Source organism: Sylvia atricapilla, chromosome 23 (genome assembly GCF_009819655.1).
Source record: "Sylvia atricapilla isolate bSylAtr1 chromosome 23, bSylAtr1.pri, whole genome shotgun sequence".
NCBI classification, from domain to species: Eukaryota; Metazoa; Chordata; class Aves; order Passeriformes; family Sylviidae; genus Sylvia; species Sylvia atricapilla.
Genome location: NC_089162.1, coordinates 5390616 through 5415573, shown reverse-complemented (window position 1 = coordinate 5415573; position 24958 = coordinate 5390616). Strand labels below are relative to the sequence as shown.

At 46.8% G+C, this 24958-nt stretch overlaps 1 protein-coding gene across 6 annotated transcripts; it reads left to right on the top strand.

Moving 5' to 3' along the window:
• Positions 1-2536: 2536 nt before the first annotated feature.
• Positions 2537-24550, top strand: POU2AF1 (POU class 2 homeobox associating factor 1). 6 transcript variants are annotated; one of them, XM_066334765.1, is made up of 12 exons: positions 2537-2588; positions 10392-10519; positions 11194-11236; positions 11318-11589; positions 12921-13192; positions 16463-16568; positions 17572-17718; positions 20080-20131; positions 20823-20989; positions 21305-21421; positions 24068-24232; positions 24419-24550. In XM_066334765.1, the coding sequence occupies exons 1-12, from the start codon at positions 2573-2575 to the stop codon at positions 24488-24490; spliced, it is 1557 nt and encodes a 518-aa protein (XP_066190862.1). In that variant the 5' UTR covers positions 2537-2572; the 3' UTR covers positions 24491-24550. The 6 variants fall into 6 exon arrangements, with proteins under 6 accessions (XP_066190862.1, XP_066190867.1, XP_066190868.1 ...); XM_066334767.1 differs by lacking the exons at positions 2537-2588; positions 10392-10519; positions 11194-11236; positions 11318-11589 and adding an exon at positions 11926-12290; XM_066334769.1 differs by lacking the exons at positions 2537-2588; positions 10392-10519; positions 11194-11236; positions 11318-11589 and adding an exon at positions 11926-12294.
• The last annotated feature ends 408 nt before the right edge of the window (positions 24551-24958 follow it).

Below are 24958 nucleotides of genomic sequence, written 5' to 3'. Positions count from 1 at the left end.
CTGCACTCCAGACTCGCTGTGTACAAATCTCAGCCTGTGCTGCTGCTGCTCTGCAGAGCCCCAGAGTACACAGAAGGTGTTCTCAGGGTGAAAAACCAGCCCAGGCTCCTGCCTGGAGCTTTGATTTCGGGCTCTGGCCAGCTAGGAGGAAAATGAAGTGATCTGGTGAATCCCAAATAAATATTCCTGTCTGAGAATGATCAATTCTGTTTTGTCTGGTTTGGTCAGATCCTGCTAAAGGAGGATTTCCTTGTGCTGCCTGGGAGGGAAAATTCCAGGAGCAGGGAGCTCAGGACTGATAATGTCAGCGAGATCCTTCTCCCCACACAGCTCCCCAAAGAGTGAGGTGCAGAGGATTTCACTACAAACGTGTGATGCAGCATTGCTCCTGCTGGGAAACAAGAGGAGCAAAAGGAAAAGGACAAAGATATTCTTGTAGCCGTGGTCAGGTTTCCATCCTGGCTTTGCTCTGTCCCAGCAGATCTGTGTGACAGGAGCTGTCAGGATCTGTCAGGATCTTCCAAGAATCTGGCAGAATCCATCAGAATCTGTCAGAATCTGTTAAGAATCTATCAGGATCCATCAGAATCTGTCAAGAATCTGTCAGAATCCATCATGATCTGTCAGGATCCGTCAGAATTCAGGGCTTTCCACAAGACAATTTCACCAGAGAACACCCCAAACCCCCTCTCTGGCTCTGCATTTTCTCCAACCAAACTCCAGAACTCCTCCCAGCGTTCCCTGGCATCGCCCTGACCTTCAGGCTTCCAGCAAATCCCAAAGTGTGCTCAGGCCCTGGAATTCAGGTTGAATGTGTCGGGAAGAGATCTGCTCTTAGTTATCTTAATTCTACACACGCAGGATGTTTCTGAAACGGGGTTCCTTTAGTTTAGGGAGAAATTCAACACGGGAATGTCACAGGCAGGAGGTTCCTTTGTGCTCTGGAGCGGCTGAAATTCCAGTGAAACCAGTCTCAATGCTTTTTCCCTGGGAGCCAAACCCCAGCCTACCTGTGCGGTTTTGCAGAATCAGCTGTTACGAAGCACTTCGGCAGCAGGGAGGATGTCCCAGCGTGGGGCTGGTACTCAGCAGTCATTCAGATATGCAAAATGTGGCTGAACAATGCCCTGGTGCCTGAGAAGTGAGGAGGTCGGGGCTGTTGTGGAGGGCAGACATGCACATCCCTTAATTCTTTCCACTCCGCTTGCTCTGAGGTTTGCTTCTTTTTTTTTGTTGTTGGTTTTTTGTTTTATTTTTTTTTTTTTTTTTGGACAAGCCTTTGAAGTAGAGTGAGTACAATTAATTACTGATTAATCTGTGCTTTCCCACGAAATGCAGTTTGGTGGGTTGTGGTTCACAGAATGGATCTGTTCTCCAAGAGAACACCTGAAAACATAAAATTCCTTTAGCAGAATTCTGGCCAAAAACTCCGCCAGATCCTGCCTTGGTCTTTTTATGGGAAGAGAAATTTGGGAGAGCAAAATTTTTTGGGGGGCAATTCGATGATGAAAAACTGAAGAGCAAGATGGGGATGACGAGATCCTGACCTCACTGTGCAACCCCAACAAATATTCTTCTGGGAATGAAGCTCCTAAGTCAGTGATAATTGTGAAAATTGATCCCAGGGGGATCTGATTTTTAGAGAGTTGTGGAGGGTAATGGTGCTTAATTAATTAATTTCATTAATGCCAACAACTTTCCAGGCTCCTGTGGCCTTCCCTCAGCTTTGCAGGCTCTTTTTGGAAGGGTTGCTTGGCCCTGGCTAGGAAGTGTTGTATTTTGATAAAAACAAAACAGAAAAGAAAGAAAAAAAAAAAAGAGGGGGTTTCTTTTTGAAATGAAGGACGTCCTGGTTTAATGGGGCTTGAAGTGTTTACAGGTGTTTCCTCACAAGTTCAAATTTAGTGGCCCCGGGGAGTTGAGATTCTCATAAGGCAGGAGCAAACACTCAAATTTTGGGTTTTGGGAGGGTTGAGCATTTAAAGGGCCAGGCAGGCATGGCCTGGGGCTGTGAAGGCAAAGACTTGTGCCATCCAGAGCAGCAGAATGTGAGAGAAAAAAAAAAAAATCACCCTTAGTGCCACAAGAAATCCAAAACCTTCCTCAAAAAAGACCCTTTTGCTGCCGTCCAACCTTTTTTTTTTTACCCCGATATTGCAAATTTGCGGGTGAAAAATCCCAGGAGAGGGCAAAAAAAATGTTCCTCTTCTGATTGTTCAGAGCCTTGGAGGTGACACCTTTTCTCTGCAGAACATCCCGCGGGGCTCGCTGCCCTGGGAGCGTGGGGAAGGAGAAAGAAGAAGAAAGAAAAGGAGGAAGAAGAAGAAGAAGAAGAAGAAGCAGAGAGCAAAAGGGAAAAAATGTAGAAGTGGCTGTGGTTGGAGGGGTGATGATGTCACCGGGCTCAGCGGGAACACGGCGCTTTTAAAAAGCCGAAAGAAACATCCTGACCCTCACTTGTCACATCCCCACCCGGGAGCCACACTCACACAGAGTTATCCTCAGCCAAAAAGGGAGAAAAAAAAAAAAAAAAAAAACAACAACAAAACCCACAACTCCATCCCACCGCAGAATGCACTGGCAAAAATGTAAGTGAGTTCTGATTTGTTTTTCCTACCTCTGGTGGCGGCTGGGGGCTGTGAGGGATGAGTGGCAGGGGAAGGGATGCTCAGGGAGGGCTCAGGAGAGGCCAGGGCTGCGCAGTGATGCTCATTTTCCAGCAGGGATATGAGCTCAGGGCTGCTTCGTTGGCTTTCATCACTATGAATCAAGTGGAAGGCTATGATTCATAAAAACAATAACAGGATGCAGGTATTATATCAAAGGTTGCGGTGGTTACATAGCAGAAAATTTTCCTTTTGAAAAGTGAAACCTGTGAGAAATCTTATTTCTCTGCCTTTTTTTTTTTTTTTAATTTTTTTTTTTAAATTTAAATACGTCCCTCTTTCAGCTAATTAAAATAAAAGGTAAGGAGCAAAGCAGTTCAGGGCAATACAGTTATGACTTTACAGGAAATCAGTTTTCTTGTTTTCAAGATAATTTCACTCCTCTGGGCCCACCTTTGCTGGAGTAGTTTGCTGATCCTACTCCAGGTAGGTGTTTGCTTCTTGCAAGGTTTTCGTTCTCTTATCTCCATCATCTCCTTTGTCATCAGTAGGTGATGCTCATTTTGGCGATTCTGCAGCCTCCCTTTGCCTCTCGCTCTGATGTTCCATTAACACACAACGGTACAACACACCTGAGTGGAAAAATTCATTTCTTAAACCCTCGCCAGTGACTTATCTGGCGTTGCTCATCTTTTTATCACGGCTTGTAGGTTGTTTGAGTGCGTGTAAAAAACCAACCCTGTGCCTTTGTGAGCTTTGAAATCTGTTTCCTCTGGGGTTTTTTTATTTTTATTTTTTTTTTCTCCCGCTTTCTTTCTTTTCAGCTGAACGTTTTGGAAGCTCAAATGTGTATTTGAGAAGTTTTATTTTGGTGGGTTTTTTTCCCCCTCCTTTCACCTTGAGCAGTTTTCAGGACAAGATGTGGAAAAAAAAAAAAAAAACCTGTGAGATGATTACATCCAAATCCTGGTTCTAATCTTCCACCTTCAGAAGCCCCTGAATGGTTTATTTGGGTTGTTTTTTTATTCCTGAGGTGATGAAGCAATGCTAACAACAAAGCTTTGGGTAGGAGGAAACTGGGAACTAGGAATTGGTGGGTTTATTTTGCTTTTTCCCTTGGACACTTGCAGGAATTAGAAGTCGAGTGATATCAATCATTAATTAGGATAATTTGTAGGCAAGTGGTCAGTGTCCCCTGAGCTGGTTAATCCTGGAATCTCCTTCTTTTTGTAGTTTTGTCAGACTTTGAATTGTCAGAATTTTGTCAGAACTTTTCCAGCATGGAGCTGTTGGGAATCTGATGGATGCTGCTCCTTTCCTGAGCCACTGCAGACAGGAGGGGTGTCCTGGAGACCCCTGGGTGACCCCCGAGCTCAGGGCAGGTATCCAGAATCCTACAGATTTCAGTGGAAGCTGCAGCTCCCAGCAGCTCTCTGAGGAGAACTGGGGATTTGGTGTCACCTCTGGCTCCTGTCACCGTGAGCAGCTCCTCACCTTCCCTGCTCCAGGCCACCTGGGGATGTTTCTGTGGCCACACGGGACCCGTGACCTTACCCTGGAACAGAAATTGGTGCAGAATTGGTTCTCAGGTGACCTGGGAACTTTCCAAACTGAAACCCTGAGGTTTGACTCATTTGGTGCTGAGAACACCAAGACTTTGGGTTCATTCCCTACAGGGGCCACTCACTTCAGAGTGGATGATCCTGGTGGGTCAGAACATTTTGTAAAAACCCCAAAGTGACACGAGAACTCCCTCGAGCAGCAGGTGTGACCCCACCTGAGGACATTTCTCAGGGCACCTCTCCACGATGGTTTCCTGCTCCTCCAAGGGACATTTCTGCAGGGACACAAGGGCAGCTGGGACACTCCTGGGTGCAGGGAGGGTGGCCTGGCTGGTCCTGCAGGCTGGGAATGTTCCCCAGGTCACGGCACGGTGACTCCTGGGCAGGAATTGGGGCCCTGGGCTCCCACCCACAAACCCCAAGGGTGGCTCAGCCCGAAAACCTCCCCTCCCACGGCCCACCAGAAGTGACTGGTCGGGGCTCCCCAGGATTCTGCTGAATGGGAGCAGCTCCAGCAGCCCCCAGGGGTGGGAAATTCATGGGCAGCACCAACTATTTCCTCTTGCTTTGGTTTTATTGTGGCCTCCACAGTGATTTTCCTTTAAACAACCCGAATGTACCTTCCCTACAAATGGTTTGTTTTGTAGAAAGTGTGGAAACAGCTTGGCCTTGAGGACCTCAGAGGTCTTTTCCAGCCTAGTTAATTCGAATTCTGCAGGAATCTCCTATTTAGGTGCTGGTTTGGCCTGTGTGAATGGGTTTTTTTTTTTGGGGTGCTCAGCTCCTGTGGCAGTCACGGGCAGAGATTCAGCTGCTCAGATTCCCGTTGCCATCGAGACAAATCAATTCACACCTCTGCAAATCCCTTCCCAGAGGCTTTTAAAGCAAAGAGAGACCAAAAGAAAAAAGCTTTTTCTGCCCACAACAGATGCGGGGCTGCACAGAGGCACCCTGAAAGTATCAGCTTAATGAGACTGAGAGGTGAAACTGCAACACTCTGCACCTTGTGAGTGATAATTTTGGTAAAGCCCCACCAGGAAAGAGGGATAGCACGAAAGCTGAGCCCGTCCACGCTTTGCAAAGCAGGTGTCACACTCTACGAATGACCACAGCAGCAATTAAATGGAAAGCTCGCATTACTAAAATGGAAAGAGTATTATGGGCTGGGAGGAATCAGGACCTGAGGGTGACTTATGGTTAAAGACACTTTCTGTCTATCTCAGCTTCCCCTTTGTGCCAGGGCTTCTCTTCTTCTGAAACAGAGAAATTTTTTAGTGGCCCTCATCACTACGTGGCCATCTCCTTTGCCACTTGAAAGCTTTTAATTTTTTAATTAGAATCACCACAGCAGCAGAAATTAGCCAGAATTTTGTGTCTCCTCCTTGGTTTTTGTTTCTATCCGAGTGGAAAAATCTAAAATTCACTCTGTATTTGTTCATCTGCAATATTTCCCTTGTGTGGGGACAAAACACAGGCTCTGCACAGTGCTCCCCACTCAGATCCTTTTAGGTGTGAAGGAAATACCCTTTAAAGGACACTTATCAAAAGCATTCCTCAAGAACAGCACAGGGCACACGGATTTGCCTGAATCCGAGGCTGGTTTGATTCCTGGAACATCTTCCAACACCTGAAAATGAAGATAATGGGCATAAATCTAAAATATTCTTCTGTCCAATTAATATTTCCCTGACTTTGGTGGTTATAATGCAGTGTAGGATTCTGAGGTGTTGGTAAGTAGGTAAAACACTGAAATATTGAATTATACCCAGGAACCTGCTGAGTTCCTTTGTGCTGAGCTGTCAACCATCTCCCAGCCCCTTTTTGCCCCTGCTGTGAGCTGGGTTTGTTTTAAGTTCTCTGCCCAGATGTTTGGTGGGTGCTTTGCATTGGCAAAATCTTCCCTGAATTACCCACCCACAGTGCCTTGAACAGGATAAATGAGAATTCTCTCCAGCTTGATATTCCCTGTTCTTCAAAGGAAATTTGGGTTTTCCAAAAAAAATTCTGCTTGTCCAGCCCTCCAAATGTGCCTGGATGTGCAAACCTGAGGCTTTGGGCTGGATCCTTTGGGACTGAAAATATCACGAAGCAAGAAATGGCCAAATGGAACTCAGCTCACCGTTTTCTGAGTCGTTTCATGATTGATTTGGCCCTGAGGAGGTCGTTCATCCTCAGGACCAGCCAGAGAATGATCAGTTCAGGTGTGTATTAATTAATTGAGGTCAGGTACCAGGGACCTGGTGCTCAGCAGCCACCCCAAATGAGGCCACCAACACGACGGGTTCAGATGGACCTTGGCAGAAATAATAACTGGAGTTTTGTTTCCAGGGGCTGGAGTTGGAGGTGGGTCGTGTCAGTGTTTCACCTTTAACTAACTGTTGGTTGGATCAATTAAAATATTAATTAAAAGCAGGACAAACCCTGCAGGCTGCTGAGGGGTAGGGATGGAGCTGAAATGAAGATTTCTGAGGGATTCCCTGTCGCTGTTTGGGATTTTTGGCAATTAAATACATTTCAGTGCTTTGCTCCCCTGCCCTGGACTGACCACAAAGCAGAGATAAAGACCACCCTGGGTTTTTTTTAAGGGAAACTCTGTAATTATTTAGGAAATAAGGACAGGATCATGACCAATGCTGAGTCCCTTGCCACTGGCATGGATGTAAAAAGGCTTTGATTTCACTCTAAGTGTACAATCCTATGAAATGAAGCCTCTTTCTTCTTTTTATTAGCCAAAGTTCACCGTGTCTGATAAAAATGTGATTTGGCCTCCAATATCCAAGCCATTAACTCAGGGCTTTGCTAATTGAAACCTAAATTTTTCTCATTATTTGCAGCCAGCAGTCGCTTTTCGGTGCTACCGCAAACAAGAGAAACCATTGTGTTCCTTTTCAATTATTTATTAGAGGAAATAAAAGGAGAAGGAAAAAAAAAAAAAAAAAAAAAGAAAAATGGAAAAGCATTTGCAGCGTTAACGCTGATCAATGGATAAGCTTATCAGGTATCACAAAAAAAAAATTAAAAAATAAATAAAAGGTGTTTGTGAACACAAAAAAATCTTCTGCAAAAGGGTGACACTTGTGTGCAAGCAGGAGCAGTGGGGGTATTGCAAACTGAAATCTGCCTGCTGGGAAACGCTCTGCCTTGGCTGGAGGGCTGAAACCGAGCTGCATCTTCTCTGTGTGTGTGTGTGTGAAGGCCAGGGCTGCTGGGGTGAAGTTCAGTGAGCTGAAACCCTCCATGCTCCGCTGCCTGCACCTTCCAGCAGCTGTTTTGCCACTCTCTTCCTTCCAGTTTCTGCTGCAGCCAAAATGGTGGGGAGGATGGGGTTTGAATCTTTGGCCGTGTCTCGACGCGCGTTCCCTTCTACCCAGATCAGGTTCTTTGGGCATCAGGGGTTTGTATCTGCATAAATTGAGGGTGGCAGATCCCATGGAATGTTTTTTTGGTGCGGTTTGGATGTTTCCAGGCCGAGCTGCAGCGTGGTCTGGAGCCCAACACCTCCCTGCTGTTGTCACTCGACTTTTCAGAGCCATTTGGTGCCTTTCCAGCAGCTCTGGGGTCCAGCAGCCACTTTTAAAGGTTGCTCACGAGTTCTCCAGGCTTCTGTGGACTTTGGGCAAACACAGCAGCTGATAACATTGATGGAGGGAGCCCGGGGCTGAGCACACAGCCTGGCCAAAGAGTTGAAATGAGCCCAGTTGAAATGTGGAGACCATTGCAAAGCTCCCCAATGGCTGGGTTTGGGTTCCTTCTCTCCTTTCTGGACTGGAGAGGTTTTCAAACTGCCCCAGCTTCACAGAGCAGGTGTAAAACAAGATGTGCCCACTGAGGAACAGCGTGTGGGGTGCTGGAATTGCAGGAGACCAGCCAGGACACTGCTGCTAGTCCTTTAATTCCATTGAATGGGACTTGGCCTCTCTAAAATTGACTAAAATTAAAACCTAATGGAACCTTGGTCCAAGACAGCTTCATAGTCTGTTAAAACCTCTATGTGAGGATGGCTAAATCCAGGTTTTTCCTCTACAGAGAGATTTGAATTGTCATTATTCCTCCAAATCTTGGTAAATGGCCACGGTAAATCTTGGTAAATGACCTTGTGTCTTTGTCTTGATGAGGAATTGCACCCCAAAGGCGTTCTGCTGTGGTTCTGTCTGTGATGCTCAGACCCCACATGCCCCTGAGCAGTGGAAAAGCAGCTGTGCTCACATTATTTTTATTTCTGGAGGTCAGCTTGGGGGGAACCGAAATACGATCTGCAGACTTTGGTTTTTAATTTTTTTTTTCTTTATTTTTTTTCTTTTTTTTTTGGTGTTACTCTGCTTACACCGGAAACTCTGAATAGGTATATTTGTCAGCTTTTACAGTAAATTTCTTCTTTCCCATCCCCCAAAACTGGAGCCAGAAACCACCATCCTTCCCCACCCTAATTCTGCAGGGAGGCCCTTTGATGAGTTGAGGATGAGCTACTCCCCAAAAATGTTCATTTCTGCCTCTCAAAGCAGCTCTGGCCGAGCCCAGATTTGAGGAGTTGATGTTTTTCCCGCAGCACCAAGAACACCAGAACTCTTTATTATTTGCACTCAAATAAATAAATGCCAATTAAGTTCAAAAAGCAAAACGTGAATCATATTAAAAGCCTAAAGAACCCTTATTCTCTTTTAAAATTTCATTTTGAAAGCCACAGGATTCACGGGAATGCGAAAAACCTGATTTAATGAGCCACAAAGGATGTCCACAGAAAGCAAAGGTAGATCAGCAAAGGAGGGGAAATCCTTTTTGCTTCAAGCACCGTTTAAAAGTAAAGTATTTCCTTAATGTGCATAACAAAGGCAACGAAGTTCAGGGCATAAATGGAGTTCTGGCTTCTCCTAAAAGGATTTATAGTGGCCAATCAAGATTTCATCATTAAATTATGTATAATGAGTAAATAGCAGAGCCAAGCTGAAGGGAAAAAAGTATTAAAAAAAAAAAAAAAAGAAATTAAAGCAGAAATGTTTATTCCATTCAGCAATTTTTTGAGGTGGATTTGTGATCTCTGCACTTCGAATTCCATTTTCCTCCTCCCAGGAAGGTGCAACACAAACATCTCAGTGTACACAGAATAAAATGCAGCTGGGAGAGATGATCTGAGGTGAAATGGTTCGTTCCTGCAGGATGTGCATCTAAATAAATGCTCCCAGGGTGGAATAACAATTTAAATTTCCAATTGGAGCCGGCCACCCACCTGCACCTCAAAACCAAAGGCCGCTTGCAATCTTTAAAAATGGAAAACTTATCAATTTCTGTGTTTGCCCACGGCAGTGCAGCGAAAGGGGCAGGCAGCCACCTCTGCAATCGGGGCCTTTACAAACAGCAGCCTTTGATTTCCTCCTGCTATCAACCCCCCTCCCAACACTCCCCGTAAAATATTGTTAATTGAGTTGTTAATTCTGGCTGGGGCAGAAATGTGCTGCCCCTGCTCACGTGGCTTTGGGAGAGGCTCTTGGAGCTGCCTGGAAAATTTAATTCTTCAGAATGGAGCAGGGTTTTTGGGGTGTGAGCTGGGAGGTTTTGGGCTGTCAGATCTGTGATGTGTTGTCACCTGTTTATCAACCTCCTGGCCAGGTTATGAGTAAAGTTTGAGTTGAAATACAACTCTGGTCTGGGTTGGTCTAGGTGGAAGATATTCAGTGGCTGAAGGGATAAGAGATATTCAAGAGAAAATGAGATATTCAAGTCCAACTAATGATATTTAAATAATTTTCCAAGTGAGGATGTTTCCCTAATTTGGGTTGCTTTTACACCTTCTGCCTAAACAGTGAATTAATTTCTTTTAAATATCTAATTTCTACTTTTTTTTATGTCCCTGCCTGCTCAGCAATTCTGGTGTGTCACCCCTTTTGGGTGTATTTGGTCTGATTTTCTTTTTGGGAATGTGTAAAGCTGCTTCTGCAGCTCAGTGGCGCTGAGGGAGACAAAGGAAAGGAAGAATAAAAAATAAAATAAAATAACATAAAATAAAATAACATAAAATAAAATAAATGAAATGGAATAAAATAAAATAAAATAAGATATATGAAATGGAATAAAATAAAATAAAATAAAATGAATGAAATGGAATAAAATAAAATGAAATAAAATGAAATAAAAGTGTACAGCCACCAGGCTGCCATGGGGATTTGGGATTTCCCCGAAAGGAAAAGAAATGTTACATAAATTTGATTTTTTTGGGTTTTTTCCTCAGCTTCTGCCCCAGAGCAGCAGCCACAGCCTCGGCCCTACCAAGGTGTCCGAGTGAAGGAGCCAGTGAAGGAGCTGCTGAAGAGGAAAAGGGGCAATGTCCACAACCCCAATGCAACTGCAGCTCCAACGGTAGGGAAAACACACCCAGGAGGAGAATTCTCCCCCGGGAGCTCAGGGACTGCCCAGCCCCAGCAATGCTGGGCCGAGGGAAGAAACATTTTCATCTCTAAAGCATTTTGGATGTAGCCCCGCAGCCTGGGGTTACCTGGCAGTGCCATCAGGATCTGCTGAGGTGGGATGGGTTTTGTGTGCTGGGCACCTTCCATCAGCTAGTGAAAGGGAGAGGTGCTCTGCAGGATCCGATTCCTGGGGACTGAAGGTGGCTTGGAAAGGAGGCAGCTTGTTCAGGAGTCTAAAAGAGACCATCCAGAGCCAGTCCTGGCTGTCTGCTGCTTGTTCCCAGCCTGAATTTGCCCTCCCAGGAGGCAGCAGCTTGGCTGGCTCCTCTCTGAAGGAATTCTCTCTGCCACACGAGGTTTAAACACATTTTAGGGTCTCCTTGAGCTGAGGGGACGCTCTGGGTGTTTGGGGTGGTGTGTCCTGGCTGCCAGGGTCACTTCTTGTGTGGGGTGGGAGAATTCAGACTCTGACATTGATAACCAGCTGATAACGTCTGGTCTTAGAGACCAAAGCCCCAAGAGAAGCTTTGTGCTTCTTTCCAAGTGCCTGAATTTAATGATTTTTTTTTCTGATTTTTTTTTTCTCTGATTTTTATTTTTTTATTTTTTTCTCCTCTCTTCCAGGTTGTTCTGCCCCATCAGCCAGTCCCTTCCTACTCCCCCATGGGTAACGCACCCCTGACCCTCTGTGACTCTCTGGGGGGAGGCTGAGTGCTGAGCTGAGCTTTAACCCTGTGCTGTTTTCCAGGCCAGCCTTGCATGGACATGGACGCTGCTCCTCCCGCCCTGCCTGGCCCAGAGGAAGGAGCTCTGGCCTCGGGGTGGATCCCCCAGCCCTCTGCCAGCCCCCTGCAGCCCCTGGCTCAGTGGAGCCCTTACCCTGACTACGTGTCCCACGAGGCTGGCAGCTGTCCCTACACTGCAGATATGTACGTGCAGCCCATGTGTCCCAGCTACACCCTGGTGGGACCCTCCCCTGTCCTCACTTACGCCTCCCAGCCTCTCATCACCAATTTTGCAGTAAGTCCCGATCACCAAGCTGGAAATTATGTTAATTCTCACCTCCTAGCAAGAGCTGTGGGGTGGAGTCAGGCTGATTTATTGAATTGCTGTGATGTGGTGTGTGTCTTTGCGTCCAATGTGGTTTCCTGGACAGTAATATGGCTTGAGCAGGGTGAAAAAAAAAAAAAAAAAGTTGTGGTTGTACTGGAACCAGGCAAAATTCACCACCTTTTCCCCAGCTCTCTTCACTCTTCCAGACTGAGCAGAGATTTTCACTCTTGATTTCCAAGTTGAAAGTGAAAAACAAAAAGTGTCTTTGGGGTTCCAGGAAACACACCGCTCAGGTGAGGCAGGAAGGATGACTTGGCAATAAATTTCTCAGAAGCTGCTGCTAAAGGATAAAAGAGGAGGCCAAAATACGTCAAGACAGCAGAATATTTGGCTTCAGGCCAGACAAAATCTGCTGGGCTGACACAGGATGATGCGGTCCCCTTCAGAGGGGAAGGGCAGAGCTCTGTTCCAACGGACAGGCAGCTGATTTTCCTTTCCCTGCTGCAGTGTGGCTGCTCAGGCAGACCCAAAAGATCCCCCCAAGGCCATTTCTGTGTCCCTCAGTGCTGTGGGATGGGTTTGGGACGTGCCTGGGCTTTGTCCCAGAGGCCACAATGAGCTGTCTTCAGCCTTGGTGGCAGCAAATTGGGACTGTCCAGAGGGCAGCTGTGGGTGTGTCACCCACGGGGTGTGACAGGGGCTCAGGGAGGGTGGGAATGGGGACAGAAACCTGGAGCATGAGCTGGGTACAGAAAAGTGTCACCTTCAGAGCAGAGCATCACCCGGAGAGGAGGGATGAGGGATGTTGGCAGTGGGGTGAGTGTCGCTGTAGGACACGAGAGAAAGGCTCCAAATATTTCAGCAGGCAAAGAGCACAGCAAAAAGGGTTTTATTGTCTAATTTTACTGCCTTTGATAAGGTGTTCCCACACAGACTGACCATGGCTGGGGAATAGGAACGACACCTCTCTGATCCCTTTGGTTAAACCAGAGAAACAGCAAAACCCCACCTGGAGAAAGGTTATTCTGAGAGAGGAGAGTTGTTTGTCAAGATCTTTAGGGAGTTGAACAGGCTGATACATCACAAATACATCAATTAGGGAGTGGTTGTTTCCCAGGATGGCGAGAAGAACCTTAATTGAGAAATTTTTTAGGGAAAAATTGGAGAGGGGGGAGAAAAATTAGCCGCTCAAAAACCTTACAAACTCAGAACCATCAGCACGACCATCCCCAGGCTATGCTGCATCCTCTCCCTGGGCCCTTTTTCTCACTCTGCCGTGTCTCTGTGCCCTTCCCCAGCCCCGCAGCACCACCCCGGCCATGGTGCCACCGCTGGAGGTGCCGGAGCAGCAACCACCTTTGAGCTACTTCCCGTGGGCACAGCCGCTGTCCGCCCTGCCAACCTCCACCCTGCAGTACCCTGCAGCCTCCTCCTCCCTGCCGGGGCCCCAGCTGCTGCCTGTGCCCATCTCCATCCCCGAGCCAGCCCCGCAGGAGCTGGAGGATGCCCGCAGAACCATCGGAGCCTTGCCCATCGAGAAGCTGCTCCTGGAAGACGAAGACAATGATACGTACGTGTTAAGCCACGCTCTGTCTGTCCAAGGGCTTTAAGGATGCACATCTGGGGCCTCCTCCTCCTCCTCCTGGGCTGCTCCGTGTTCCAGCTGTGGGTTCGGAGCGAGGAGGAGGAGCAGGAGGGGTGGGGTGGGAATTTTAGGGCTCTGTGGGTTGTGTGTGGAGTGAAATTCGCTTTGTCCTGGCGCCTGGCACAAGATTCCTCCCCTGTTCCAGCTCCTGCTGCCTCTCCCGGGCAGGTTTGGATGCTGCACTCTTGTGCTCAGCACCAGCACGAGGGGATTTTCACCCTCAAAGTGACAGATTCCAGAGCAGCCAAGGCCAGCTGTAGCATTGGGTGAGGGTACAATCACCTCTAAATTTTGGCAAAGCCGGTTCCATAGGGCTGCTTTTGTGTGAACGCCTTGTTCGTGTGTCTGTCCATCCATGGAGGAGCTCCCTCCAGATTTGGGCCACTAGAAAACATTTGGGGCCCTAAATTGACTTTTTTTTTTTCCCCTCTTAAACTTTACTACTCCTTTCGAAATCAGGAAAACATAAAGTGTAGCTTTGTTCTGCTGGCACAGGTAGGTGCAGTGGTTTGAAAATAAAGCTGAAATAAATGCCAGAGCAGTCAGTTTGCAGAGCAAGAATTCACCCCCAGGTGTAACTGGAAGCTCTCACCTCAGAGCCCAGCCCTGCAGGTGTGGAGCAGTGGCTTGGGGTCGTGGTTTTTGGCTGCACAGAGGGTTGTGGCTCTGGAATATCCCAGTTTGAGAAGTGGGGTTGGTTTAGTGGCTGGCTGGTAACGCTGCCAGCAGACAGAGCCTGTCCCACTGAAGTCTCTGGGAGTTTTGTGTGATTAATTCATGGCCCTGTATCAGGAGGTCATTCAGGAGACAGGGATTTTCCAGAGCCTGGACTGCAGCCCAAGGAGGAGCCCATCGCTGTTATTTGGCAATATTTCTGCTTTTCTGTTTGAGTGTGAAGCTGGTGATGTGCTGAGCCAGGGAACATGAGTGACCCCTCCTTGGGGAGCTCCCCAGAGGGGCACACGATCCCTTTATGCCTTTCTGATTTCCTCCCCTGAAGAATGAGGGGCTCCACTTTTACCAAACCAATGCAATATTGTCAATATTTGGGCTGAGGCTCAGGAGTGCCACAGGCAAATACATTTCAGGAGATGCATCCCCTTTGACCCTTGTTGATTGTTTTCTTGACAAACAAGAGGCTCTCGGCTGGTGAACACAATTTCTCTGGGTTTTTCTGCTTTCTAAAGCCCAGGATTGTTAGGTGATTTTATTATTTTCAAAATAATTTATTGTACTCTTTATTACCTGGAGTCCTGTTGCCACCCAGGCAATATTTCAAGTGGCCTTACAGTTCATGCCTGGGTGAGGTTTGAAAACTCAGGCTGAAAGTCTTAAAGACTTTCAAAGAGTATTTTTTTTTTATTGAATATTGACAAACGTGGAAGACACGAGCACTAGATCATGTAAGTGATCATAAAGCTGTTGGGAAAGAGCAGTAGTTGAGGTTTGCATTGAAATTAGTGGCTTATATTTGCAGAAAAACCCAGCAAAGAAATTAATTCAAAGGAGCTTAATTCACCACTGCTTCCTCCAGTTTGATAAAGTCCAGAGATATTCCCTAGGTAAAACTGGGATAAAGCAGTTGTGAATCAAGCCTGTGGTTGCTCTGATTGCTTCTCAATTCCTTTCACTCCAATGTATGTAAATTCTGTGTGTGAACATAAAACAAAGATGAAACTGTTTCATCATTTCTTTCTGGGTTGTTCTGGTTAGAAAGAAAAAAAAAAAAAGACAATTTTTTTTTTTCCCAATAAAGATCTACAGTAACTTTGCTGTGCCTAGAGTGTTTTATTTCCTGCCCACAAGCCTTGGTTCAGCAATCAATTCGTTCAGTAATATATGTAAAGACTAGAAGCAGAGATCAGCTGCCAGACTTTGTGCTGATTTTCCACGTTAAGCAGACTAAGAAGGGATTCCACGATTCCATGTGGCCTGGAGGCATTTCCTGCAGCAGCCCTTGCTCCTGCAGCTCAGCTTCAATCACAATTCTCCTCTCCTGGCACCCTTGGGGACGTGTGGGTGTGCAGCCACAGCGAATGCTGAGCTTGACTGAAAATCAGATTAGCCAGAAAATTGTATTTCCACTTCCTGAAATGGCGAGGGGTGGCTCTGGGGTACAGAACAACCCGAGGAGAGAAACAACTGCCCACCCACCTTCTGCCTGAAAAAACATCAAATATTCCTGTCTGGGGCAGAGTGGAGCCAGGGGTTGGTGTGACTGTGTGTGGGGTGGTCTCCTCCTGTTCTAGGGGTTGGAATTTCCTTCAGGAAGGACCTGAGGGAATGGAAGTGGCTCCAGCCAGAGCCAGGTGACCAAAGGGAGTCAGAGAAATGTTCTCCCCATCACTCGGGGCCACCAGACAGTCCCATGGGCTGTGACAACTCTTTGTCTTGTGCAAAATGCAAGGACTGGGTCCCTCTCACCAATGGTTTTGATAAAAGTTAGAGTTGAACAGGTTGATGTAGTAGAAATATATAAATTAGGGAGTTGAACAGGTTGAGATATCAAAGATATATCAATTGGGGAGTTAAACAGGTTGATGTAGTACAAATATATGAATTAGGAAGTTGAACAGATTGATATATCAATTGGGGAGTTGAACAGGTTGATATGTCACAGATATATAAATTTAAGGAGTTGAACACGTTGATATATCACAAATATATCGATTGAGGAGTTGAATAGGTTGATATATCACAGATATATCAATTTAGGGAATTGAACAGATTGATATATCACAAATATATTAATTGGGGAGTTGAATAAGTTGATATATCACAGAAATATCAGTTTAGGGAGTTGAACAGGTTGCTGTATCACAAATACATCAATTAGGGAGTGGTAGTTGTCCCAGATGCTGAGGTTTCCCCGAGCTGTATCACCCCCAAAAACTGGTTTACACATGCAATTCCCCAAAGTGGGAATTGTGGAGGACTTTGACCCCTCCCAGTGGCGAATCCCAGCTGCGAGAAGGTGCTGAGAGGGAAGGAGGCAGCAGGGCAAAGCTCAGCCGTGCTGAGGGCTCCTGGACACTGCCGCTCCCGCAGGTAGGAAGCCCTTCCCATGGGAATGGGAGCTTTTTTTTGGGATTTGTGGGGGCTCTGGGTGTGAAACCCCAAAAAGTGGCAGCGCTACCCTGCGAAGCTTTGCTGCCACTGTCGGTCAGTGATGGGTATCTTTATTTACTGTCTTAGAATTCTGCATATTTATGCAGCTAAAGGCCTGAGGGCTCACACGCTGGCGGCCGCAGAGCGCATGAAGGCCCTGAGGAGACTCGATGCCAAGGAGCACAGAGGAAAGGTAAAAAAAATGGAAAAGGGTCCCAATTTCTTCTGCAAAGGGTTTGGGATGGGAATAGGCTCGACATGAGCAAGATAACCAAAAAAAAAAAATCCAGCTCTGCCCCTCTGCTCCTGTGAGGAAGGCGTGGAACTGATGGGCCTCGCTTGGGGCAGGATTGGAAAATTCAGTGGCATGGCCGTAAATTATTTGGGATGAAAAGGAGCTTTTTCAGTCTTTTTTCAGGCCATGATTCACTGAGTGATGTCAGAAAATACTGGCCCAGCAAAATATTTGAGTGTTGGGGTCAGTCTCTGAGGCTGAAGGTTTTATGGCCATCTAACTTGGTCTGCTCCTGAGGCTGAGGTGTCAAAAATGCTGGTTCCAAATTAAGAGCTGGAGAACACCAGAGAGAGAAAGAGCTGGGAAATGTCCCCATCTCATGGTGCCATGTGGGATTCAAACCATCATTGGAGCTGTGTTCCTCATTCCTTGGGATTTCAGCCATCACTCAGCCAGCACTTCCCCTCTCCTTGTTCTACACCTGCAGCCTGATGCCTTAGGATTTTAGCTTCTCTATTTTTCATATCTTTATAATCCTGCAGTTCTTCAGTGTATAACTCTGAAGCTCCACAAATTCTCTGCAGTTATTGTCCCATTTTATTCAGCCAAAATGATTTCTCTCTTGGCCTGGAGCTCCAGGACACTTCATTGTGTCAGGCCCTGAAAAGTATAAATAAAAGTGAATTATGAGGGGAGCAAACTGAGGGTTGTGACTTCATTACCTTAATTGGAGGATTAACCACTGATATATTAATGGACCAGACTGATAATTGTTTGAAAAACTCATGGCCATCACCCACCTTGGCTGCAGCCCCTGCGAGGCTCCAACCACTCAAGAAGAAAACCTTTCATAAATCCCCATTTTTTACTCCCTTCATCTCATCCAGCCCCGTTTTTAGGCACCCCTGGCAGGCTGTGGCACTTGTCACAGCCTGTCACAGCTGTGTGTGTGCTGTTGCAGACTGCCCTGCTGGTGGCTGTCACTGCCAGGCAAGCTGCCATCGTGCACGACCTGATCCAGGCTGGAGCAGACATCAACGCCGTGGACAACAAAGGGCAGTCAGCTCTACACCTTGCTGCAACTTATGGCTATGCACAAGTCCTCCAGGTAGGAGGAGTTTAAATTTTTTTTATTTTTTCAGTGTAAAAATCACGATAAAAGGGTCGGTGTCTATAAATAAAGGCAAAGTCTCAGGGAGAAACAGACGGAGGAAAAGCTCCTTGTGTTCCCAGGGTGGGTTTTATTCCTGTTTGAGGACTGTGTTTGCAGGCTGCTGTTGCAGAGGAACATTCTTTAGTGGCTCTGTGGTGGGGGGAAAAGAAAATTCTTTCTGCAGGTCACAGCTGGGAATGTGCTGGTGCAGCGCTGGAGGATGCTCCCAATCCATGAGGTGTGAGGAGAGGGAGCTCCAAAATCAGGGTGAAACCTCTCCCTGAGGCCACTGCCATCCCCACAGGAGCAAAAAATCGTGTCCAGACTCAAGGCAGCAGAAGAGAGACGAGATGTGACCCTGCAGACAGGGACAGCCCAGGCACAGCCTCCGAAATGAGGCACATTTGTCAGATTTCCCTTTAAAAACCTGACTCACATGAGCAAATCTTTGCTCTCCTGTTGCTTCACGGATTTCTCTGCAGACAGGGACTGCACCTAAACCCCGTGCCAGCCCTGGACAGCAAATGAACACCTCGAAACAGGCCCTGTGGGGATTTTGGGGAGGCATTCCACAGCAGGGATTAGCAGCTTGTGAGTCTTAAACACTTCACTGTTGGCCAGAAAACAAAATTAATTAAAAAAACCCTGCTTCACTATTGACCAGAAAATTAAATTAATAAAAAAACCCTGCTTCACTGTTGGCCAGAAAATGAAATTAATACAAAAACCTGCTTTACTATTGGCCAGAAAATAAAATTAATAAAAATATCTGCTTCGCTATTAGCCAGAAAATAAAATTAATACAAAAACCTGCTTCACTATTGGCCAGAAAATCAAATTAATAAAAAACCCTGCTTCACTGTTGGCCAGAAAATGAAATTAATACAAAAACCTGCTTCACTGTTGGCCAGAAAATTAAATTAATAAAAAACTCCTGTGTTGAGCAGTGTCAGGGCTGAGCACAGGCAGGGTTTGGTGGCTCTGCTGAGCTCCCTGAGGCCAGGGGACAGGGCTGAGGTGCCAGGGGACAGGGCTGAGGGGCCAGGGGACAGGGCTGAGGGGCCAGGGGGTGCCTGTGGGGCTGGCACCACGTCCAGCATTCGTTGGCAGTGCCCACACGTGCCCCTGAGCGGGCAGTTAATGTGTAACACCGCCAGTTCTCTGGAAAACAGGTGCTTCCTTAAGGAGGAAAAAAAAAAAGGGATTAATCCACAGGATGCCAACAAAGGCTCGCAGAGTGCCCTGTGGTGGTTTGGATTGCAGGGCTCCTTTGTTTGGTTGTTCTTTTGTGGGTTTGTTTGGTTTTTGGTTTTTGTTTTTATGAAGGGAAAACAGGCAGAGACTCGCTCCTCGCTGTGGTGAGAGGCATGAAAGGCTTTATGGTTTATTTGTGTATTTTATTAGTTGTTTCTTTTCTTTTTTTTTTTTTTTCCTAATGGATTAACTATCTAATCTCTAATAAGCACCTCAGAGCTAGCTGTCAATATTTGATCTGTACATATTTTCTTTTTGTTATGAGAAGATAAGTCAAGCCCTAACCGTTGTGAGTGATCTTTCTGGGAGGATTCTGCCCTGAGCCTCGTCTCACTTCACACAGATGAGTCACTGCAAAAATTCTCCCCCATTGATGTGAACAACTTGCTCCATTCAATCAAAAGAAAGAAAAAATTTCTCTGTAATAACATAGAAAAGGAGCAACTTAACTCCGCCGCGTTAAGCCTATAATTTTCTCACATTAAAGAGTTTTAAAGTTTTGATCCTCTGCTGGATCCAAGAAATTCTCCTCTCCAGATCCCAATTCCTGGTGCTTCTGTACCCTCGTTGCCGCAAGCTGAGGGGTTTAACTTCACACACTGAGAACAAAATAAAAGTAAATAAATCCAGCCTGAGAACTGGCAGCCTTGGCAAACTTTTAGGCCATAAAGTTTGGCTCCACATGTCAAGGAGAAGTTTTCATTTGTCCTTGTCAAGGATCACTCAGAATAATAAACATTTGCTGGTGTTACTGGTGCCTCTGCCTAACCCAGGGTGAAAGTGAGGAGCCTGGCACTCCTCAGCTGGGGGCAGTGACTGGATTTTACCGTCCTGAACCGGGAATCTGAAAGGATAATTCAATGGGAATAAAGAAACCAGGGAATGTGATCACCTTGAATGTCCCTGTTGGGAACATTCACAGCACTGGGAGCTAGTGTCAAATAATGGCTTTGTGTTCATTTAAATTATAATTATCTGATGTTGCTTGGTTGACATTTTGTTCGTTTTGGCTGATTTTGGCCTCCGCTGAACTAAAATCCTGCATTTCTCTGTTGCCTCCAGGTCATCCTGTCACTGGCCTTCCCTCTGGATTTGGAAATGAAGGATTTTGAAGGTAAAACCCTTTTCACAGGGGGTGTGAACACCTCAGTTGGGTATTTCATTGCCTGATGCTCGTTGGTTTGTGGGGATGTGTTGGGAGGCCAGAGCAGGCTCAGGAAATCCCTGGGGGAGAGAGAGTTGTGTCTGTGCACACAACTGCCACAAAATCCAAAGGTGCTGGTAGCTCAGGGGGGGATTTAATTTGAACTAAAAACGTGTTGGAATGCCCCAAAAGGTGCCCATAGAGACAGAGGAGAAACCTGAGAAAGGCTTGTGCCTCAGCAACACCTGCACAGATTGGATAAATGATAGAATAAATGATAGAATGAATGATAGAATAAATGAGAGAATAAATGAGAGAATGATTGAATAAATGATTGAATGAATGATTGAGTGAATGATAGAATAAATGATAGAATAAATGATTGAATGATAGAATAAATGATAGAATAAATGATTGAACGAATGACTGAATGAATGAATAATAGAATAAACGATTGAATGATTGAATAAATGATCGAATGAATAATTGAGTGACTGATTGAATGAATAATTGAGTGAATAATTGAATAAATAATTGAATTATTGAATAAATGATTGAATAAATGATTGGGTGAACGCTCTCTGTGGCAGCCCTGCCTCCTCTCTGCCCATCAGTGTTTTCCTGGCGTTGTCCTCACCTCCATCCCCTATTTTTTTTCCAGGCCATACCCCTCTCCACTGTGCTGTCCTGGCCCACAACAGCCTGCTGAGGGACCAGGGCAGGCAGGCAGTGACACAGGAGCAGCACAGGGAGCTCCAGCAGCAGAGCAGGGAGCTGGAATCCTGCATCCAGCTCCTGGTGCAGACCGGAGCCTCCATCTACAGCCGGGTGAGGATGGGCTCGGCTGTCCCTGGCTGTGCCTGGGAATTCTCCCCCATTTGGGGCTCAAAACACAGGAGTGGAGAGGGAACGAGCTGCTGGCACAAGGGCCAAAGCTGTTCTCCTTCCAAGGGGCTGCTGGCAGGGTTAGGAGCTGCCTTTTGGACGCCCCGAGGGTCACTGCACAAGGGAGGTGCTCCTCACCAGCTGCTGGCTTTCCTCTGATGGCTTTGTGGGATATCTCCAGCTCGTCCTGCAGAACATTCCTTATTTGGCTCGGGTTTTTTTTAATGTATGTTCTCTTTTCTCCCTGTTTTTAAATAGGATGTGAAAAGCAACAAGACAGTTCTTCATTTCACAGTGCAGGATGGGAACGTCTCCCTGCTCAGGTACTTCCTGGAGCTGAACGCCTTCAAGTCCAAGGATTTTGTCAACAACAAGGTAATTCCTGTCAACAACAGTGGGTTTTTTATAGAGGGAAAGAGCAAAAGTTGCAAATCTGAACTTCTTCTCAACCTCAAACTGCATTTTCCAGTAAGCAGTCAATTCACCAGGACAGCAGCACACGCCTTGAGCTGTGCCATGAAAAGCAGCGCCAGCAGGAGATGGCACAGGGAGAAGGAGATAAGCAGGGAGGAGGAACAACTTGGGAATTGATTGCTTGAGGAGGAGCACGACCTTTAGATTAGGCTGAGGATTGAGAAAACCCAGTGGTGCAAGGTTTGACAGCAGCACAACCCTGAGAGGTGGCACTTTCGGGCAGCCAGGTATCGATTCACCTCTGCTGTCCAATGTGACATGGCAGGAAGGACAAAGTTCCTGCTTCCATCAAGGGACACGGGGATTCTTTGTGCTTTAAATGTTATTTGCAGATTTTCTGGCCCAGGTTGGGTAAAGCAAACCGGAAACCTCCCCAGTGCTGCCCCACACCTCTCCTGGGAGCAGTGGTCACCTCACACAGCTCCACTGCCTCCCAAACACAACTCCTGACCCTCCTGGGAGCCTCAGCTGAGCCATCACTGGCTCTGGGCAGGCTGTGCCCTCCCAGCAGGGCTGAGGGGGTGATTCTGGGTGTCCCCACTCTGTCCTTCACATTTGAGGGAGGGGACAAGGCTGAGGGTCCCTGGTTTTCGTTTCAGCAGCTGCAGCCTCAGCCTTGCTTGTGCTCCCCAGGGTTTGTGTCCCTGAGGAAGGAACTGGATTTCTCTGTCAACTCCACTGCTCACCGAGGCAGACAAAGGGCAGCTTCACTTCTTTCAGCCCTCCAGATTTCTGCTGGACTGGAGAAAAACACATTTTTGGGTTGTGCCTGAGGAGCTGGTGGTTTTCTGTGCAGTGAAGGGCTTTTCGCTGCATTCTTTCTGTATCTTTAAAGACCCTTCAGGCAGGTGGGAGCCTGTCCATGGGAGTCTGTCGTCTCTTGATCACAATCCTGGGAGAGTTTCCTCCTGTGATAGGATCACTTGGAGTCTTCAGTCTTGTTGCTGAGCTGTCTGGGGCAGGGAGAAATCCTGGCTTTTTTAGCTCTTGGGAGAGTGAAGGAGACAGGGAAAAAATGTTCAGGTTTCCCTGGCTCACCCACTGCTTGTGCTTGTCTCACTCCAAATCTGCTTCCGTGGCTTTTTCACAATGAGGAAAACTTGGAAGCCTTGGAGGTGTTTTTCATCTGGAGGATTCCTGGAGCCCACTTTGCCTCAAACCAGACTTATTAAAGCCATCCTGAGGCTCCAAGGTCAGGCCTTGTCAGATTGCCTCGTGATCTTTGCCCATGCCTGGATTTGGAAGTTCTCAACTGCTGATCTTCCCATTTTAACAAGGAACCCTGTAAAGAGCTTTTAACCATCCCTTGGCTTTCTGGGATAATAAACTTGACAAAGATCTGCTTGTTCAAAGCTTGTAAAACAGGCCTTATCTGAAAAAAAAAAAACCTTCAAATTCTGCAATTTTATTTTCTGCTTCACTTCTCCCTGATGCCTCTGTGGTCACCAGGACCTGAAAAATCACATTTATTCATGTAGCATTTTAACAACTGGAATATTAACACAGGCGGAAATTTCTGTCCAGCCATTCCAATGTCATGACAAACCCACGATTGTTTCTGAAAAAAAAAAAAAAAAAAAAACAAAAAACCAACACCAAAACCTAAAGAAACCAAGCAGCTGCCTCAAAGAGACTCTTGCAGACTAAAAATACCTCACTTTGTGCCTTTGTTTATCAGCTTTTTTCTCATTTACAACCGTTACCAGTCATACCTGACCAGACAGGGCACAGATTTCTACACGGTCTGGTGGCACCAGAGCTTCTGCAGCCCCCTCCATCCATGCCTGGCTTCACAGCCAGCCCTGTCCTTCCCCTGCAGATCCTCTCACTGGAGCCAATCCATGCCTGACCTCGGGAATTTGCACATTCCTGGCACTTGGAAGTGTTGGGAGAAGGGGGCAGAGGAGCACAAATGGCTCTGGTGGTGTGTGGTGATGTGTTTGGTGTCTGTAATCCAAATTAATGTTTCCTCAGTGAAGTATTTCCATGCTTGTTACAGCCTTCTCCATTTCCAGTAACTCCCCAGGTCTCTGTTTCCATCAGGGTGTGATTTAGGGGGAGATTTCAGAGTGGTTTTAGGGGGAATTTTAGAGCAGTCCTACATGAGGGTGTGATTTAGGGGAGATTTATTTCAGAGTAGTTTTAGGGGGAGATTTCAGAGCAATCCTGCATGAGGATTAGGGGAGATTTCAGAGCACTTTTAAGGGGGAATTTCAGAGCAATCATCGATGAGGCCACGATTTAGGGGAGATTTCAGCAGCCAGGGAATGTTCCTGCTTCAGGGCTATTTATCACCTACACCCAAAGCATCAAAACCTCTCAATTTGTGGTGGTTTAGCAAAGGAAAAAAAAAAAAATCTGAATCCACAAACCTCCTGCCAGAGAGAAACAGAGCAGAGATCCTCCCTCAGCTCCTGATGACAAATCCCTGAGGATTCTCCCCATTCACATCTTCATTTTTAGGATGATTCTAAGGGGATAGCCCAGCTCAGAAGGGGCTTTATTTGGATTTTTTACTCCTTTTTCTTCCCTTTCCCCTTGTTTTAGGCCCATGGCAACACAGCCCTGCACATGGCAGCTGCTTTGCCTGGTGACAAGAACCAGAGGGAAATGGTCCAGCTGCTCCTGGAGCACGGGGCAGACCCGAGCATCAGGAATTTGGACAACGATCAGCCAATCCACATGGCCCCTCCTGGAAAAGCTGGGGATCAGGTATGGGGATCCACACTGGTTCCTTCCCCTCCATGCTCCAGGGGTTTGATGCTTGCAGGTATAAAAAACATTCCTGATGTATTTGGGTGTTTATTTTGTTGCACACGTATGTGTAAATCACTGAGTGGTGTGAGGGTTTGGGGTGGCTCAAATGGTGCCTCCTGAAATTCCTGCATTTTTCGCCAGGTCAGGCATTTGCTGAAGAAAGGGAAAGTCTCACCTGCATTCAACTCCTGCCACAGAAATGCCAGATCCTGAGTCGGCTGCAGTTTATGGCGCGGCTTCAACTCCAGCTTGTGCCTCCTGTAAAAACTGTGAGGGTGGTCCTGCAGCAAACCCCTGCTCCTCCAGGCCTGAGCCAGGGTGGGCTGAGAGCGTCTCTCCACCTGTGCCCACCAGCAGCACGCCAGACAGCAGAGGATGGAGCTGTCAAATGGTGGAAAACTCCATTTTTGGTAGCAGAAAACGTGTGAATAAACCTCCAGCGAGGAGGTGAGCTGCTACATGAATAAGTTAATATTCCAAATAAGTTCAGAGCACAGCCAAGCTTTGGTTTGGTGGCAGCTGGAGGTGACAGAGCAAGGTGACAAGGGGACAAGCTCACCCAACAAGGTGCCAGTTTGGCCACAAAAGGTTGAGAAATGCTGCTCTGAGACGTCCCCAAACTGTGCCTGTGGCTGGGGCCTGCACAGAGGAGTGCAGGAGATGCTGCAGCCTCTGAGACGG